At 47.0% G+C, this 18,279-nt stretch overlaps 1 protein-coding gene across 1 annotated transcript in view; it reads left to right on the top strand.

Annotated features, from left to right (window-relative positions):
- PPFIA4 (PTPRF interacting protein alpha 4) overlaps positions 1–18,279 on the top strand; it is a 91,220-nt gene that overhangs the window by 54,965 nt on the left and 17,976 nt on the right. Inside the window, exon 30 of the mRNA XM_073217124.1 lies at positions 1,457–1,536. Coding sequence (XP_073073225.1) covers positions 1,457–1,536 — 80 coding nt within the window. The remainder of the gene's footprint in view (positions 1–1,456; positions 1,537–18,279) is intronic.

Below are 18,279 nucleotides of genomic sequence, written 5' to 3'. Positions count from 1 at the left end.
AGGCAGCTGCTCAGGGTCAGAGCAAGGCTTAGGACTCACAGCCTACGCATTGCCTCCGTCCCCTCCCTCTCTCACTCTGGATCAATTTTATGTCCTCTGTATTGCCACCTCGACTGTTTCCTGCCCCATTTGGACTCCAAGATTTCCTTCCTACTCGCTGTGGGTGGGGAGGGAAGGACAGTCAGCTGAGCCCTTCAGACTCCGTTTAAATATCCCGTTTCCTTGACCCCTTGGCTTGGCTGTTCTGAGTAGTCTGGTCTGAGCCGTCAGTTTTACATGTAGCTTGTAGGTCTCAAATGTCAGATGAAGGAGGGATTGCTTTGCGGGTTTCTCAGTCCTTGGTCACCTGTCAGCAGAGGTCTTGGGGTCTGAGAGGACCAGTGCTCCCCACACTACAGGCAGGACTCAGAGGCCAGCAGGTAGCAAGGCTGTGTCTTAGGGGTACAGGGATTCCCAAAGCAGGGGAAGGCCAAGCCTCTAGTTGTGGTTTCTCCACTGCTCGGCTGGGAGAGAGGAACGTGTGTCTGTGTAATATTTGCCTCTAACCAGATGGGAGGGCTGGGCTGGGGGCTTAGGTGACCTGTGTGTCTGCCAGCCTTTGACATGACTATGGACACCCCAGGATCGCATCATTTTGTCCTTTAGGGTCCTGTCCGCCTGACCCCTAACAACGTATCCACATCCTCTAAAAATGGAAGCAGGAGAGCTGGGCTTGTTCTCTGATGATTTCCAGGATTTTACTGTCTAGTTGGTAAGCATGTGGACATGGAACTATGAACGTTAAATTGCAATGCAAGAGAGCTATTTTAATTCAGTTGTGCACATGGGGCCGTGCTCAGTTGCAAATGTGTGGGTTCATCAGATCAGTTTCAGAAGTTTATAGAAAGTCAAAACCCCAAAGGCTGGGGTCTCTGTGCTAGAGGGGGAGGAGAGTGCTGGGCTGGGGCTTGGAGAACAGGTAGGGGTCGGATGAAAGGAGGAGCTGGGCGGCAGGGGCCACTGGGGCTCAGGTACATGGGTGATTGGGCAGACCTGCGGAGGTGGGAGGAGGCCCAACTGGGCACGGAAGGGCTTGAAAGCTGAAGCAAGGAGACCACAGAGAAGATGGTGACAATAATCCATGAGTGAGGCACTGAGGGGCCACACAACGTTCAGAGGGAGGAGGGTGGACACCACCAGGAGAGGTGCATGTTTTACCTGGCAAAGGGACAGTGCACGCGTGCATGTGTGTGAATGCGTGATAGGAGAATGGCTGTGTTAACAAAAGAGCACCTGGTACATGGCAACACCCAATAAATATTAGTCTTTTTCCTTGCTTGGTCCTCTGCTCCATGCCTGGCCTCCCTCAGGCTGTTTCTCTGGCTGTCCTCATTGCCTCCGAGGAACCAGAGCAGCAGTAACGGGGGAGGGAAAACCTAGCCCCACCCGTTACTCATTCACTCATTCACTCTTTCAGTCAAGAACCACCTTGTGCCGGGTGCCAGGGTCGCTGATGTGAGCGCAGACGTGGTCTCACTGCCGGCAGCACGGTCACACGTGAGTACGGAAGAGGGGTGCACCAAGTCTCTGACCGTGGTGGGGAGTGTTAGGTGACAAGGACTAGGCTGGGGAATGCGCGAATGTGATCCAGAGAAGGAAGATGTTCCTTCATGCCTTTGTCTGCTGAACTCAGTTTCCCGGGAGCCCTCTCTCTGTGGCAGTCCTGGGCAGGACCCGACCCGGCTGAGAGCTCTGACAGGCTCAGCCCTGCCTCTGGGTTGGGTGTGACCTTGGCCTTGTGTCTGTGTAATATTTGCCTCTAACCAGATGGGAGGGCCGGGCTGGGAGTTTAGGGTGACCTGTGAGTCTGGGTTTCAAGGAATCCCAGTCTATGGATGTATTTGTGTGTCTGTCTGTGTAAGTAGCCTGGAGACCACATCAGGGCCCAGCTGTGGGGTGCAGACCCTTTGGGGACTGAGGAGATAGGGTGGTCCAGACGCCATTCACCCCCAAACCCTGATGGGCGGATTGGATTGGCCCTTTGCACACCCTGCTGCTCTCTCCGAGCTGAGCTGTGGAGAAACCGCACTAGAGGCTTGGCCTTCTCCCCCTGCCCACTCCTCCGCCCGTGCGGGCTGCCCTCTGATGGATGGGAACACATTGGTGCCAAGCACAGGGCTGCCTTTGTGCTCCACCACCAGCGGCGACCCATCAGCTCTAACCTGACAGCAGGGCGTCCGGCCCTAATCCCACTCCTGCTGGCCGGGCACACAGGGCCCCCTGCCCTGGCTGCAGCCTCTCCTCCAGTGGTCCTGCCCCCTCCAGAGGAAGCCCTTATCCCCCACCAGGACTCCACACTGGGCTGCTGACGCCCCCACCCTGACTGTCTCCACTTGGTTGTGTCATTTGCATGCTGGGCTGATCTCATTTGCATGGTAGCGGTTGGATTTCAAAATGCCCAGAAATCCCCATCACCTGCTTCTGGTCCCTTCCTTCCCTCTCTGCTATGCTACCAGTCCCAGCTCTCTGATTCCCAGCATCTTCCCGCCCCTGCTGCCTCCCAGGTGGGCTGACCTGGGCTGCCAGGTTGTTTGGCTCACATCAGAGCAAGTGTCCCGCTCTGGAGGCTCATGTGCCTGAGAATAGAGGAGCAGGAAGGAGAAGGGTCTGCAAGTGCGGGAGCCTCCCGCTTCTCCAAACAGGCTCCACCTTGTATTCTCCCAGGCTGGGTTTCTGCGTGGTAAGGACTGGGTGGGGACTGGGAGGCAGGAAGGTGTGTGCATTTCAATAGGACCTAGAGGCGTGATCATAGCCTGCTCAGCACTGATTATGTGTGAGATTCCCACTGTGGGGGAGACCAGATCGCAGTCACGCGACGGGTTGGAAGGGGGTCTAAGGATCACTTCACCTTCTTGCTTCTACCTACTGGGGAGTGGGGGCCCAGAGAAGGGAAGTGACTTGTCCACGGGTGCAGCGAGCACAAGGGTCGGAAATGTGAGCAGTGTTGGCTTTTGGACTGCCTGGCTGAACGTCAGGTGCCTTCTCTCCCTCCCTGAGGCCGACTGGTGAGGAAGGGCTGAGAGTAAGTACCTGTTTCCAGGTGAGCCTGGGGACACAGGCAGGAGGCAGGCTGGAGAGGGGTCTGGAGGCGCGCTCATGCTTCGAATGGAGAGTTCAGGGGGACACCCAGAGAAGAAGTGACGGAGAGATGCCGAGAAGGCACAAGAGCGCACTGAGAGACAGCAGCCTGGGGACACCAGGGAGGCCTCAGGACTGGGGACAGGGGGAGAGGTGTGGAGGCAGCTGGGAGCCTTGGCTGAGAGGTGAGCAGCAGGGGAGGGCCCCGGGCCTCTGGAGGCCGCACATTGTTTCCATTGAGGCCTGAGCATCAGATAACCGCTGGGAAATCCACCCCTGCCTGGAATCTGGAGCTGGAGCCAGTCCCATTCATCAAGAATCTCTGGCCTTGGTGTGTGGGAAGGTGCCAGCCTGGAGGCAGAAGAGGATGGGTCCTAGCGGAGTGGGGGTCACAGCGAGGTGATTGATGGGCCTAGAGGCCAGAGCTAGGTTTAAAAATAACCTGACCCGGGCTCAGTAGAGTGTGGGCCTCTGGAAACACGAGTGACAGTTTCCTATGCATATCCGTGTTCCTGTGAGGGCTGGGCCTGCAGCTGCTGATCAAGGTAAGTAGTCAGGAAGTTAAGGACAAGACGAAGAAGGAGCCTTGGAAAAGGAGTTGGGCACCTTGCTGTCTTTTCCCCCTCCCATTCTCCTTTCTCCGTTTGTGAATCAAGGTGCTGGACTCGATGATCCAAATGGCTCTCGAGAGGGAACATTCTTTCTCTGACTCAGCATGTGGGTCTGGAGGAAGTGCTTATAGGGTCAGGGTAGGAGAACTGTTTCGAGAGTTGTCTGACCCAGGCCTAGCCCTGAAGAACAGACTCAGGATCCGAGAGGCAGACGGCAGCGGTGTACTGTCCCTTCCCACCTCCACTTCTGTTCCCACATTCAGTCTCACTGGAAAGCAGCCCAGGGGTTCTCTGGCCCCGTTTCAGCCTACCAAGGACGGCCTGGCATATGTTTATTACACTCGCCTCTGGACTTAGCCCCTGGTCGGTCCCCCTTCCCATCTAGTCTCCCCATTCTGCCCTCCCTGTGGGTTCGGAAGCCCTAGCCTGCCGCCCCACCCCCTTCCACTCCATGGACAGCTTCTATTTCTGCCTCTTTGACAAGTTGTGACATATTTGGGAGCAGCTGCTGCCTGGGTGGAGATGCCTTTGCTTTTCTCCTGGCTCTGTCTTCTCCCCAGTACCTCTCCCAACAGCCTCCCCTTCTCAGAATGTGCTATAGGACCCTCCCTGCATTCCCCTCTCTGGAACACACACACTCAGCTTTTCCTAGGTTCCTGCAGGGGTGCCTAGGCTCCTGACTGATCCAAAGGGGGCCTTGGGGGGAGAAAGTTAGGTGGCTGGTGTGGGGGATCTTTCTTGGGAGAGGACCTTTTCTGCCAGGTCCCAAGCTGTGTGGTTTGAGGCAAGTCTCACCCCACTCTGCTCTATTTTTTAATCTTTGAAATGGGGATGATGAATAATGTCTTCTCTTCCAACCAGAAGTAGTTTTGTCACCTATTAACTGTAGGGACATGGTAACTCTCCCTGTGCTATTGATCCCATTACTCTTGTTTTCTCTAAAGATTTTATTCCATTGTCCCTCTTTCTCTCAAGTATCTCTAATTTCTCCCTCTGAGCCCGTAAATGTGCTGAATTCTCTCCCATCAAATATCCCCTTCCTTTCTCATGTAGTCCCCCTAGCTATGGCTCTGTCACTACCTTCCCTTCTTCATCGCATTTCTAGGAAGAGGACTTTATATTCACCCTTTCCACATCACATTCATCTTTCATTCACTTATCTGCTCAGGGAGGCTTCCACTTTCCCCAGGGCTCTAAAAACTGCTGTTTCTAGGATCACTAGATGCCCTTGCCATGTGCCAGCGTCACTAGATCTCTGTCCTGCAGCCTTACCTGAATGGTCTGTATCATTTGACAGTGCTGACCGCACCATCCTTGGAACTCTGTTCCCTTAGCTTCCATCATCCCTCTATCTCTGGTTCTCTGTTTTGTTTTGTTTTTCTCACCTTGTCTCCTCCTTTCTTCTTTCTTTTCTTTCCCCTACTCTCAATCCTCTTCTGGAGCTTCTTCTCTGCCTGTCCTTTAAGAGGGATTTTCTATTCTTGCTCCTCTTCTCTGCAGTCTCCCTTGGTGTCTCATTCTCCCACCTAGGTTTCAACTGCTACGTATATAAATACTCGGTAAATGTTTGTTGCTCTTAACTGTTATGTATTGATGACTCCCAAATCTAAGTCCAGTCCTGCGCTCTTCCCTGAGATGCAGACCACATATCCAAGGTAATAGTAGACTTCTCCACTCACATGTCTTGCAGGCTCCTAACATTAAATATCTCTGATATGCAATCCATTCATTCTCTCCTCCTATTCCAGTTCTTGCCCACTGGTACTGATGCCACCATCCAGTAATTCCTCTCCACCTCTTATCCTTCCACATCCAATCATTCAAAAGGTCCTTCAATCTCTACTCCTCTCGCCATCTTGAAAATTCCTAGACTCACAGAAGGCCAGGAATTGTTTGAGTTTCCACTAGCCAGAGTGAGAGCCTCCCAAAGGGTTATACCTAAGCAGTAAAATAAACTAAAGGCAACTCTAGATCTAGATCTAGATCTAGATCTAAAAAGTTTAAAAGTACACTACAAAAGGATCAAACTAATTTAATCGCATGCCAAAACAAAGTCTAACACTCTTTAAATAAATATAATAAAATTCAACACTCAGTTATATAAAATCCACAATGTTAGGTATCCAATCAAAAATTAGTAGGCAGCAAAGAAGCAGAAAAATGTGACTCATCATCAGGAAAAGTGTCAATTGCCGTACAGCTAGAGATGACAGGGATAATAGAATTATCAGACAGGGCCATTGAAAGATCAGTTATAAATATGCTCATTATGCTTATGATTTAAAGAAAAGCATGAACGTAATTAAGATAGAAATAGAAGGTATAAAGAGAATCAAAACATCATTGGATGGGATTATGTATCAGTCTGCTTTGGCTGCCATAACAGAATGCTATACACTGGATGGCTTGAACAAAAGGAATTTATTTTCTCACAATTATGGCGGCTGGAAGTCTGAGATGAGGTGCCAGCATGTTTGGGTTTTGCTGAGAGCTCTCTTCCTGGATTGTGATGGCTACCTTCTCGCTTTGTGCTCACATGGCCTTTCCTTAGTGTGTGTGCATGTGTGTGTGTGTGTGTTTACAAGAAGAGAGAAAGAGAGAGGGAGAGACAAAGGGAGAGATCAAGCTCTCTGCTGGCTCTTCTTATAATGATACTAATCTCAACGCACCAGGCTCCTACCCTTATGACCTAATTATCTCCCCACAGCCCCATCTCCAGATACCATCGCTCTGAGGTTAGGGCTTCAACATATGATTTTTTCGGAGGGGACACAAACATTCAGTCCATGACGGGTTGATAGCAGATCAGACACCAGAGAAAAAAAAGTTACTGACTTTGAATACAAAGCAATAGAAACAATCCAAAATGAAACACAGAGAAAACGATATGTATAAAAAAGAGCTTCACTGACCTGTGGGACAATATCAAGTGGACTAACATATATGTAAGTGAAGTTCCAGAAAACAGCATAAAAATATCAGAAGAAATATTTTCCAAATTTGGTGGAAACTATAAACTCACAAATCAAAGTCATTTAATGAACCCTCAAAATGATAAATACAAAGTAAACCACACCAAGGCACATAATAATCAAATTTCTGAAAACCAATGACATAGAGAAAATTTTAAAAGTAGTCAGAGAGAAAAAGGTGCATTATGTATCGAGGAACAAAGATTAAAAAGAAAGGTACTGCTGATTTACTATCAGATACTATCTATGAAGGCCAAAACACAATAGAAAAAGATCTTTAAAGTGCTGAAAGAAAAACTATAAACCAAAAATTCTATACCCAATGAAAATATCTTTCAAGAACAAATGTGAAATAATGACTTTTTCAGACAAAGATAAGCTGGCAGAATTTATCACCAGGAGATAGTCATTATAATAAATATTAAAGGAGGTTCTTTAGGCAGAAGGCAATGCTTACAAGATGGAAACTTGAATCTACATAAAGGAATGAAGAGCATCAGAAGCAGCTCATATGTGGTAAATGTAAAAAGACTTTCCCCCTCATTTTAAAATTTCTTCAAAAGATAGTTACTTATTTAAAGTAAAAATAGTAACAAAGTGTTGTAGGGGTTATAATATAAAAAATGAGATATATGACAATAACACGAAAAATGAGAAGTGAGAAATAGAAGTCCACATATGTGAAGTAGTATAATATTATTTGAGGGTAGCCTGTGACAAGTTACAGATATATGTTATTCACACTAGAGCAAGCACTAAAAATAAAATGTAGAGCTGTAGTTAGTAGCCAATATTGGAGATACACTGGAATATAAAAAGTAGTTAATTTAGGAGAAAACAGGGAAAGAGGCTGAATGAAACAAACAGCAGATGGAACAAATCGAAAACAATTAGCATGATAGTAGATTTACACTAAACCATATCTATAACAGCATTAAATATGAATAGACTTCATGAAAAAGTAAGATCCAGCTATAGGCTGTCTATAAGGAACTAACTTGACACATTAAGACCCAGGTTGAGTAAAATGATGGAAAAATATATAGCATGCAAACACTAATCATAAGAAATCTGCGGCAGCTATATCAGTACCAGAAAAAGTAGATTTCAGAACAAGAAATATTACTAGGGATAAAGAGAGACCTTATATAATGATAAAGAGGTTAATTCATCAATAAGACATATTAATCTTGAATGTATATGTACCTAATAACAGGCCTTCAAAACATATGAAGCAAAAAAATGACAAAACTAAAAGGAAAAATAGATAATTTCAAAATTTTAGAGATTTCAAAAATCCTCTCAGCAATTCAGAACATGTAGATAAAATCAATATGGAAATAGAAAACTTAAACAACTCTGTCAATCAATTTTGCCAATCGACAACTGTAGGGTAGTCTGCCCAACAGTAAAAGCACATAAACATTTACTGAGATGCATCATACACAGGGCCATGAAACAAGGTTGGTAAATTTTAAAATATTGGCAATAAAGAGCATGTGCTCTGACTACAATGGAATTAAATTAGAAATCATTAGCAGAAATTTCTAGAAAATCCTCAAATATTTGTATATCAAACTTTTAAATGAATCATGGGTCATCACTTATTGAGCCCTTTCTGCCAGGCCTGTGTTAAGTGCTAGATAAAATGTAACTCATTTAATCCTCTCAATAATCTCCTAAACTAATTACTGTTATCGCCATTTTTCAGATGAGGACCCAGAGCTCAGAGAGGGCAGGCAGATGGCAAGTTGTAAAGCTGGGGCCAGAAACGCGGTTGTCTCATGCCAAAGCTCAGCTCATGATTAGTATGTTATTCAACAGTCAACTGATGAGAGTGTTTGAGACGGGTGCCCCAGAGAGCTGTGCTGGGAGATCCCTGTCGGGCGTGGGAGTGGGGTGTGCATGGCTGAACTGTCCCCGGCATCATCCCCAGGCTTGCTGTTCAACATCCTTCCCTGTGGAAAGTCCCCCATTGGATGTCTCCGTGTGGCCTTCCCCGCCCACGTTCCTGTCTGTTGCGGCGCTCTGTCCCCAGTCAGCTCTCTCCATGACACGACAAACTCTCTGGCCTTTCTCACGTGCTCCATCCAAGCTCTTCACAAGCCCTCCTGGCCTTCTTTCTCCAGGGGTCTCCCCTCCACTGCCTTCACCCCTGGCTCATCCGTCCTGATCTCAGCAGACTTGCTTTCTGCCCCAGGACTTTCTAGACCCTGAACTCCAGGCAAGAACTGAGACACGATGCTCCTCGGGCAACCTTCCCAGACTGGACTCGCTGTTGCTGGTCACCTGGGATCCGTGGTGATGAGAGTATCCCCAGAATGTCCAGCACTGCCCAGTGGCTTGCGTTTTCTTGCTCTTTTACTTGAAAGACCCTTGAGCTAGACTGTCTGGGTTTGAATCCTGGCATTATCACTTTCTAGCTTTGTGATCTTGGCTAAGTGACTTGACTTCTCTGTGCTTCCACTTCTTTGTCCCACCTCACAGTTATATAAATTAAATGAACTCATATTTATAAAGTCCCTGACACTTAGTGTGTACTCAATATGCTTTAGCTCTGCTATTCTTACTGAACCTACATTCTGTCCATCTCTTTCCCATCAGATTTCGAGCTCCCTGAGAGCTGAAGTAGTGTTTCTTCCCTCATTCTATCACACTGGGAGCTCTCTGGGCAGAGGGGCTGCATCTTCCCTAAAGAGTGGAGGCTCTGGGAGGGCAGAGAATGTGTCTCTCCTGTCACACAGAGGCTGTGTCTGTGCCCCCAGGCTCTGAATGTCCTGCTTGTCTGCCCCTCTGTGTTCAGGACAGGGCTATGAATTTGGCAGGTCCAGTAGAGCTTCTGGGCAGTGAGGATGTTGCAGGGAGGATATCCGTGCTGGGGCCACAGGGTCCTAGACAGAGATTTCTACCCAGGGCAAAGTGACCCTCAGAGAGAGCTGGCCAGCTCCAAGGACGAGGTTGCAAGGTGGCCTCCGAAAGCTACTGCTATCCTCAGGAAGGGGCAAGCCAGAAGTCCTCCTAAGACCATTGTCCGTGCACACCATTCTGAGGAAGTCAGCCCTAGACACAATTGTATCCCTTCTTCTCCACTGGAAGACAGGAGATGCAGTGTGGTGTGGAGCAAAGAGCAGACGAAGATGGCATTGAATCTTGGCTCTGCCATTTGCTAGTTGTGTGACCTATTCATTTAATATCTTGGAACCATCTTTTCCTCGGAGGCAAAATATTAATTAGATAACCTGTTTTTCTGGGCATAACATGTACTCAGTAAATGTTTGTTGAATGAATAAATGTGTATTCATTTCATTTCTTCTGGGGTGTTTAGGGGGCCCTATAACCAGTCCTGACCCTGGTAAGTTGCATTCTAGCTTCTGTGGGCAGAACAGGTCATTGAAATGACATTTACTTTACTCCCAGCCTCTAATCCATCCCAGGCACACACTTAAATAAGCCACCAAAATGGAACCCTTGTAATACATTCCCATGCTTTGGTCATGAGAAAATCCCTTCTAACATCACCTGGCTGCTGCCTCCCTCCCCCGCCCCTGATGGCCCATCATAGGCGTGTCTGTCTTGGACTCTCTCTAGCTGGATGAGGTATGTGGTCAAGAGTCAAGACCTCTGTACTCTAGTCCTAGCTCCGCTGTTAACCCCTCTGTGACCTTCAGAAATGGAAGCCAGTATTTGCTGAGCCTCTGCTGTGGGCTGGCCACATGCTAAGTGTTCTACACACAGCACCTCACTCATTCTCACAAGTCTCTTAGGTAGTGACACAGTCCCCATTTCACAGTGGAGGAAACCAAGGCTCAGAGAAGTTGAAGAACTTGCTCACACAGCTTCTCAGGGGTGAATTCAAGTCTCCCTGACTCCATGGTCCCTTTCCGCTGTGCTGTGCTAACTTCTCTAGTGGCCTCAGTTTCCTGATCTGTATGTAAGGGAACGTAGGGAAGTAAGGGAACTGAATTCAGCGTTCTGGAAGGTCCCTTCCAACTTTGGCATTTTGTCAACACCTGCTCAAGGCCTCAGGAAGGATCTTAGGAAATGTGTGCTCAGCTTCCTGGCTTGGATTCTCTGCCCTTCTCTGCTCCTCACTTCTGCTGGTCTTCTCCCAGCACCCCCTCACCAGCCTCTCCAGAGAGTCGGTGTGAGACAAGGAACCAAATGTTTCCCAGAGCCGGGGCAGTCCCATCTGCTGCGTTCCCCGCATAGCAGGTTGTGGGCACACTGCGTTCTGCCCTGCAGCCCCTGGGGTGTTTTCACTGAGCCTATTACCCTCACCCATCTGCAGTCCCCTCCCAGTGGGGGCTGGGCCAGCCCAAGGCAGGAGCCATTTGCATTTCTGCTTTGTAAAGTAGATGGCCTCCCAGTGGTAGGGGTGGGGCTGGGTGGGCTTGCTTCCCAGGCCCAGGGTCTGCTCCTGAGCAGGCTGTTTCCATTCCTAAAGCTCACACCCTCGGACCGCTGGTGGAGTTCCCGCAGCCAGACACTCACAGACGCACATGCCCTCTGTCTTCACCCCATCTTTGCTCCCCGGTGGAGACGGAGCTCGGACTTCAAGGGTCTGTCTGTGGCTTCCTTCAGCCTACGGTTTGCTTTTCCACATACACCGATGCGGACGCTGAGGTCCTGGGAGGTGGGTCAGGGGACTGGACTGGCCCACGAGCGCAGGCACCAGCCCTGCCCACGCCCTGGTCCTGCCTGCCCCGGGCTTTCTCTGGGGCTGCCTCCACGACCCCGGGTCTGGCCTCCCAGGTCTCCAGCTGCCTGTTTCCCGTCCTTCTGGGCTCCAGCCAGATTTCTGAAAGACACTGTTTCCTTTGTGGGCTAGGGAGGCTGTCATACTTCCTGGTCTGGATGCCTGAGCCCAGGGCCAGCTGCATTCTCCACCCAGGGTCACTCGGATGGTCAGGGGAAGTACCCTAGGCCCAGGGTGGGGCTGACTGGGAGACATCGCGACCCTCATTACCAGGTCTCACCAGGTCGTCGTCACCAGCGACAGTACGTCGTTCAGGACTTTCCTATTTCCCAGGCAAACCCTTTATGCACATTAACCAGCTAGTTCCTCCAGTGATTCTGTGAGGTGGTATTATGCCAATTTTCAGACTGGAGTTGTGGTTGAGAAATTTGCTAACATAGTAACAGGAGCTGGGCACAGGATTAGAACACGGCCTAGCTGACAGGTGTTCTCCATTAAGGTCTACTACACCGCAGACGCAGACCTGGACACCCTTGGCCACCAGCGCCTCTTCACAGTGGGTATCTAGTGGGCACTCAGCAAGCGCTCTGCGGTGGGTGTTCACTACGCACTCACTGATTCGCTGAGCTGAACAGTGGAGCTGTGTCAGCAAAGACGTGCCTCCTCGGGCACAGGGTGAGGTGTCAGGGCCATTGCTCCTTCTCTGGGTCGACCGGAACGTTGTAGCCTACATGCTCTGTCAGCTGGGCTGAATTTCTGGTTCTTTGATATTGTTGGTAACCATTGCAACAAATGAAGGTGTCATTCAGAGGGGCATAGAACCGGAAACTAATGGAAGCAGGAGGCCGGACACCTTGACCTTCAAAAGAGTTGCTGCAGTCTGAGGAGTAGGTGAGCTGCATCAAGTTGTTTGGGGCTTTGTTTATTCCAAGACAGCCTCGCTCCTGGAGTCATGAATTTAGGAACATTCCATGCACCTGTTGGCGAGTGTGCCTGTAGCCCTGGAAGAGGGTGTTGGCATGAACCGTGGTGCTCGTGGCGCCCTGCTCCCTGCCGCATGGAGCAGGCTGACCCTCCTGACTCGTCTTCCTGTCGTTTTCCTTTCCCCGGCTGGCCTTGCCAGGGCTCGGCTCTTGGCCTTGGGGCTTGGTAGCCAAGAGCTTGACTCCTGACCTCTGACACCCCAACCCCCCTCTTGCCCTCCACATGCTAAGCACAGTGAAATCATAGATGCATGAATCATTAGGGCTGGGAAAAATCCTAGACCAACTGTCTCGTTCTAAAGAGGAGACACTGAGAGGGGAGGAGGTGACTTGCCTCCGGGGACAGATGGCAGAGTAGAGTGAGCCCCACTGAACTTCGGCAGCCTGCCTGCCTTGTCTTCAAGCGCCAGGAAATGTTCATTTAACAAGCGTGTTGTCCTCTATGTATAATCACACTGCCTCCACCTGGGTGATCACCTGGGTGTCCGTATGCTCCACACGCACACACACACGTGCGTGCTGTCCAGAGCCTGCTTTCTGTGCCTGTCCCGGGTCGGCCAGGTCACTGCCCCCTTCCCACCCCCCATCAAAGCTCCTGGTCCAGATTTCTACTCCTCGTGATCTTGCCTCTTCAGGCAGCTAAGGGGCTGATGTGACAGCGGGACATGTGTAGCCCCTTGCACTCCCCTCCTCCCATGGAAGGCCAGGTGCCCGGCAGAGCTTCGCCACCCACAGCTATGAGGCTTCAGTGTTGGTTCCTTGTGCTCACCGTGCCTCAGTTTCTCAGTTTGTAAATGAAGATAATGAGATACTTAGCTAAGTGCCTGGCACCCTGTAAGCCAATACCATGTTAGCTGTTACTTATTACTATTAGTGGGACTATAATTATTCCTGAAGGACTTCTGGAGGACTTCTCGAGGACTCAGCCTGGTGGACGGGGCTCTGGCTCCATGACACCCCTTATGATGGCAGCCCCGCCCCTGCACACACGTGACACCAACATTCTAGGCGCCCTCAGGGCTTTTTCACTCCCTACCCTGTTCCCTCCATTGTCAGCCAAGCCCCTGGCATTTCACAGATCTCAGCTCTGCCTGTTGTGAGTTATAAATAGCCCCCTGCCATCTGTTCTATGAACCCCCAATACTGAGACCAAAGCAGAAGCTTCCCAGATCTGTCTCCATCCTTCCCCATCTTCCTCTGCTTCTGCCAGGAATTTTATTTTCTCTGTGTTAGAATTTAAAGCTCTTCCCTTTTGTGCCTCCTCCCCAAACCAAGGCTGTGTGCCGGCTCTCCCGTCACTGCAGATGTCGAGGAAATCTCTGGGGAGCAGCTCTCTTAGAGGGAAGGAAATGCCCATTTAAAGAAATTACACAGAGGCAGTGTGGTCCCTCCTCAGTCCTTGGCCGGGCAAGGCCGGCAGCTGCAGGGCATGTGGGTTGTGAGCAGAAAGCCTGAGGGGACGGTGAGGCAGGTGACCCCACTGCCAAGGGGCTCAGAGCAGTGGCTTTCTGAGTCCCCACCGCTAAGCAAGCTCTCAACCTGTTCATTCTCATTCCCATCCCCTAAAAACACATATTCTTCATAAGTCCCATAGGCCTCAGCTCCTGTCAACCTGCAGTGATCGTTAGCTAATCTGGTGGCTGTGCATTATAGGCTGGACTTTTGTGTCCCCCCCAAATTCATGTTGAAGCCCTGACCCCCAATGTGAAGGTGTTTGGGGATGGGGCCTTTGGGAGATGATTAGGTTAGATGAGGTCATGAGAGTGGGGCTCCCTGATGGGATTAGTGTCCTTAGGAGGAGAGACGGAGACCTGGCCTCCTCTCTCCGTGTGGAAGGACGCATGAGTGGAGCAGGAAGGCGGCTGTCTGCACAGCAGGAAGAGGGTCCTCGCCCAGAACCTAAGCATGCTGACACCCTGATCTTGGACTCACAGCCTCTGGAACTGTGAGAAAATAAGTTTCCATTGCTTAAGCCCCACAATCTGTGGTCTTCTGTGATGGCAGCTGGAGCTGAGTAATATGCCATGTGAACCATGTCCAGGACATTCCCTCTTCCCAGGAAGAGCATTTCAACCAGGCCTTCCTGGGGACAAGGTCAATGACGGTGGTCCTTCCCAGGGGTGATGCCAGTGGCCGTGGTCCATTCCTTAGTGAAACCTAGCGCAGGAGCAGCACGTTTTCTCCATCTTGGCTGCATGATCAGAAATCCATGTGTATGTGAGATTCAGAAAGTTTGAAATGTATCAAATTTCAGTAAGCAGAAGATAATACTTATAACTATTATAAAAATAACAACTCTCAAACCCTCATATTCCCCCATCTGGTTTAAGAGAGAGAGCATGGCAGCCTTGTCTTTCAATGCCTTCCTGATCTCATCCATTCACTCTTGATCTGAGGTAACCCTCGTCATTTATTCTGTGCTTATAATTCCCTTGCCTTTCTTTACAGTTTTATCATTGCCATCCCTGGATGACATGTTGTTTGATTTTTATGTTTTTGAATGCTTACCAATGGAATCAAAGTGTCCATCTTTTTTTGTTGTGTTGGGTGTATATTTAACCCAGCTCATCCCTTTTTTTCATTACAGTGCAGAACTCCCTTGGGTGAATACACCACAAATTATTTTTCAATCCTATTGCTGATGGAAAGATTTTCTCCCCCCAGTTTAGCAATACTGGGTACTATGCTGCTATCGATAGACTTCCTCATGTTACTGGTGTGTAGATGGAAGCGTTGCTCTAGGGTATATACATAGAAGTGGAATTTCTGGGTTACAGAGTTACATGCATCTTAAACTTTGCTAGATAATGTAAAAATTGCTCTTCAAGGTGACTGCATCAATTTATACTTCCACTAATATCAATATTGTCAGACTTAAAGATGTTGTTTATCTGGAGGGAATAGAATAGCATCTCTTGTGGTTCAAATTTGCATATCCCTGATGACTAATGACGTTGAGCATTTTTTTTTTTTGAAACTTAATGGCCATTCAGGTTTTTCATTTGTGAAATTCTGGTTCAAGTATTTTTCCCATTTTTTCTTTTGGATTATCATGTTCTTGTTGATTATAGGAGTTCCTTATATATTCTTGATAGTATTCCTTTGTCAGACAGAAGTATTAAAAACGTCTTCTCTCTAGTTTCCCTTTTCGCTTCTTTTCTTTTAGAGTCAATGCTTTTTGTTCCCATTTAAGATATCTTTGCATGTTGTGAGATCATGAAGATACTCTTTTCTGTTTTCTTCCAGAAGTTTTGTCATTTTACTTCTCATGTTTAGTGGCAGTGTCCTTGCACAGCATGCCCTGGGGAAACTGTGATGTCACTGCTATATGGCCAATACTGAAAGGGCCCACCCTTCTCGATTCCTAGCTCTCTTCAGACATTTCAGCTTAGTCAAGATCTAAGCCATCTCTCTGTGTGGTTATTCTCTGTTTTTGCTCCACAGTGTTGCTATACATTCTTAACTGGAGTCTTGAGCCCTGCCAGGGCTATTTTACTTTGTGTGGGTAGTTGTCTGTTGTTTTGTATGGGGACACAGGCTGCTATCTCCTTTGCCATCTTGCTCATGTCACTCCAAGATTATTTTTGCTGTTTACAAAATTCTAAACCTGCAATTATTTGTTTTCAGCACTTTAAAGATATTATTCTATTGTCTCTAGCTTTCACTGTTTCTGTTGAAAAGTTTGCTAATTGTGTTATAGTTGCTCCTTTGCAACAGTGTGTTGTTTTACTCTGCCTATGTTTAAGACTTTTTCTTTGTTTTTGTTTTCTCCTGTTTTAAGATGATGTATCTAGGGTTTTTGTGTATGGTGGGGAAGTGGCTTATGAATATTCTTAACTCTGTGGCTCCATTTTGGAATATTCTAGGATTTGGAATACTTCTGTTTGAAGTATTTCTGCAAATGTTGTGTCTGTGTTGTTTCTTTTCCCTTGTTTTCTGGCACTCCAATTACACATATATAGGGGTTTTAGCTATGTACTTTATGTCTCACACATTTCCCACCCTTTTATGGGATATGTGTTTTAATCTGAATGTTTTCTATATATTTATCTTCCATTTTACCAATCCTCTCTTTTGCTGTGTCTAATCTGCTATTAGATCCATCAAATGAATCTTGTTTTTCTATTTAACTTTTTTTCAGATCAATTCTTTTCCTCATTAAAAAAATTGAATTATAGTTGATGTACAATGTTATATTGGTTTCAGATGTACAACGCAGTGATTTGACAGTTACATACATTATTAAATGCTCACCATGGTAAGTGTAGTTACCATCTGTGAACATACAAAGATAGCACAATATTATTGACTGTATTTTCTATGCTGTACTTTAATCCCATGATTAACTTATTTTATAAATGGAATCTTTTTATCTCTTTATTCCAGTCCATCTATTTCACCCATCCCTCACCTCCTTTCCCTATGGCAACCACCAGTCTGTTCTCTGTGTTTATGAGTTTATTTTGGATCTGTTTATTTATTCATTTGTTTTGTTTTTTGGAGTCCACATATAAGTGAAATTATATGGCACTTGTCTTTCTTTGTCTGATTTCATTTAGCCTCATACCTTCTAGGTTCATCCACATTGTTGCGAAAGGCAAGATTTCATTCTTTTTTTTCTGGCTGAGTAATATTCTACCATTGAATGAATTCTTAATTCAGGTACTTGTATTTTTCAGTTCTAGGGTTTCCGTTCAAATTGTTGTGAAGGATTCCAGTCCACTGCTGAAATATGCTATCCTTTAATATATTTTCTTGAATACATTAATCATACTTATTTTTAAATCATATTTATTTAAATAAAAATATCTGAATCTCCTAAGGGCCTGGGTTTTCTTTTGGGGGGAAAGGTCTTTTTTTTTCCCCCTCTTGGCTTTCAGTCTTTTGTGTGTTGTCAATTTTGATTGCTGGATATTGTTTCTGATAAGTTTTATAAGTTTTGTATAATGTTAACTGCCTCCAGAAAATGATTTAATTTTCTTCTGGCAGGCAGATAGGCTATGATGAGATTAACTTGATCCAATTGAAACTTGTCTGTTTCCATGTTACCCTGACCTTTGGGATATGGTTTTTCTGGGATCTAAACTGAAAGCTTGTGGTCCTGAACTCTAAGTTGTCTCTCCTGAACCATAAGTGTTGCCAACATTTCTAGTTAGTTTTCTTGAAACATTACCTCAAATATGCAATTTAGGCAAACTCCTTGATGGAAGATTATCTTTAGAACATTGGTCTCAGCTGAGTACATATCCTCTTCATTAGGTCTCAGCCTTTCAAATCCTGACTGCTATGGCTTAATGCCTTCAAACAGTTATGTCCAGCTTTTGAAGTTCTCAGTGTTAGGAATAATATGATACTTTTTTTCCCCATATGTAGATGCAAAAGTCCCCCCTAGATTAAAAAGTCAATGAGAACAGGGGCCTTGTCAATCTTGTTCATCATTCTATCCTAATTTCTAGAGCAGTGACTGGAATATAGTATGTAGGTACTTAATAAATAGGGCAGCCCCATCCTTGACTTCTACATGGGTCACAGAAGTGATCTGACTTGCCCCCTGCACAGCAAGTTAATCTTAAAATCTGGACAGATGCTGTGCCTGAACCACTATGGCATCTCCTGGGATTTTGATCAGAATTGCATTGAAACTATTGATTAGTTTTGGAGTAAACTGACATCTATGTAATTTTTTGTATTCCAAACCATAAATAGGATATTTCTCTCCATTTATTTAATTCACTAAGAAAGCCAACACAATATAAGATTAAAAGCATGGGTTCTATAGCCAAGCTGCCTGGGTTCAAATCCCAGTAGATTTGTGACCTCGTGATAGTTTTTAGTTTCCTCACCTATAAATGGGATGATTATGATAATAGTGCCTTTTTCGTAGTGGTGGTTATGAAAAT

The sequence above is a fragment of the Manis javanica genome, chromosome 11, assembly GCF_040802235.1.
Source record: "Manis javanica isolate MJ-LG chromosome 11, MJ_LKY, whole genome shotgun sequence".
Taxonomy (NCBI): domain Eukaryota; kingdom Metazoa; phylum Chordata; class Mammalia; order Pholidota; family Manidae; genus Manis; species Manis javanica.
The sequence above is the reverse complement of the archived record's forward strand: the minus strand, read 5'-3'. Positions and strand labels throughout refer to the sequence as shown.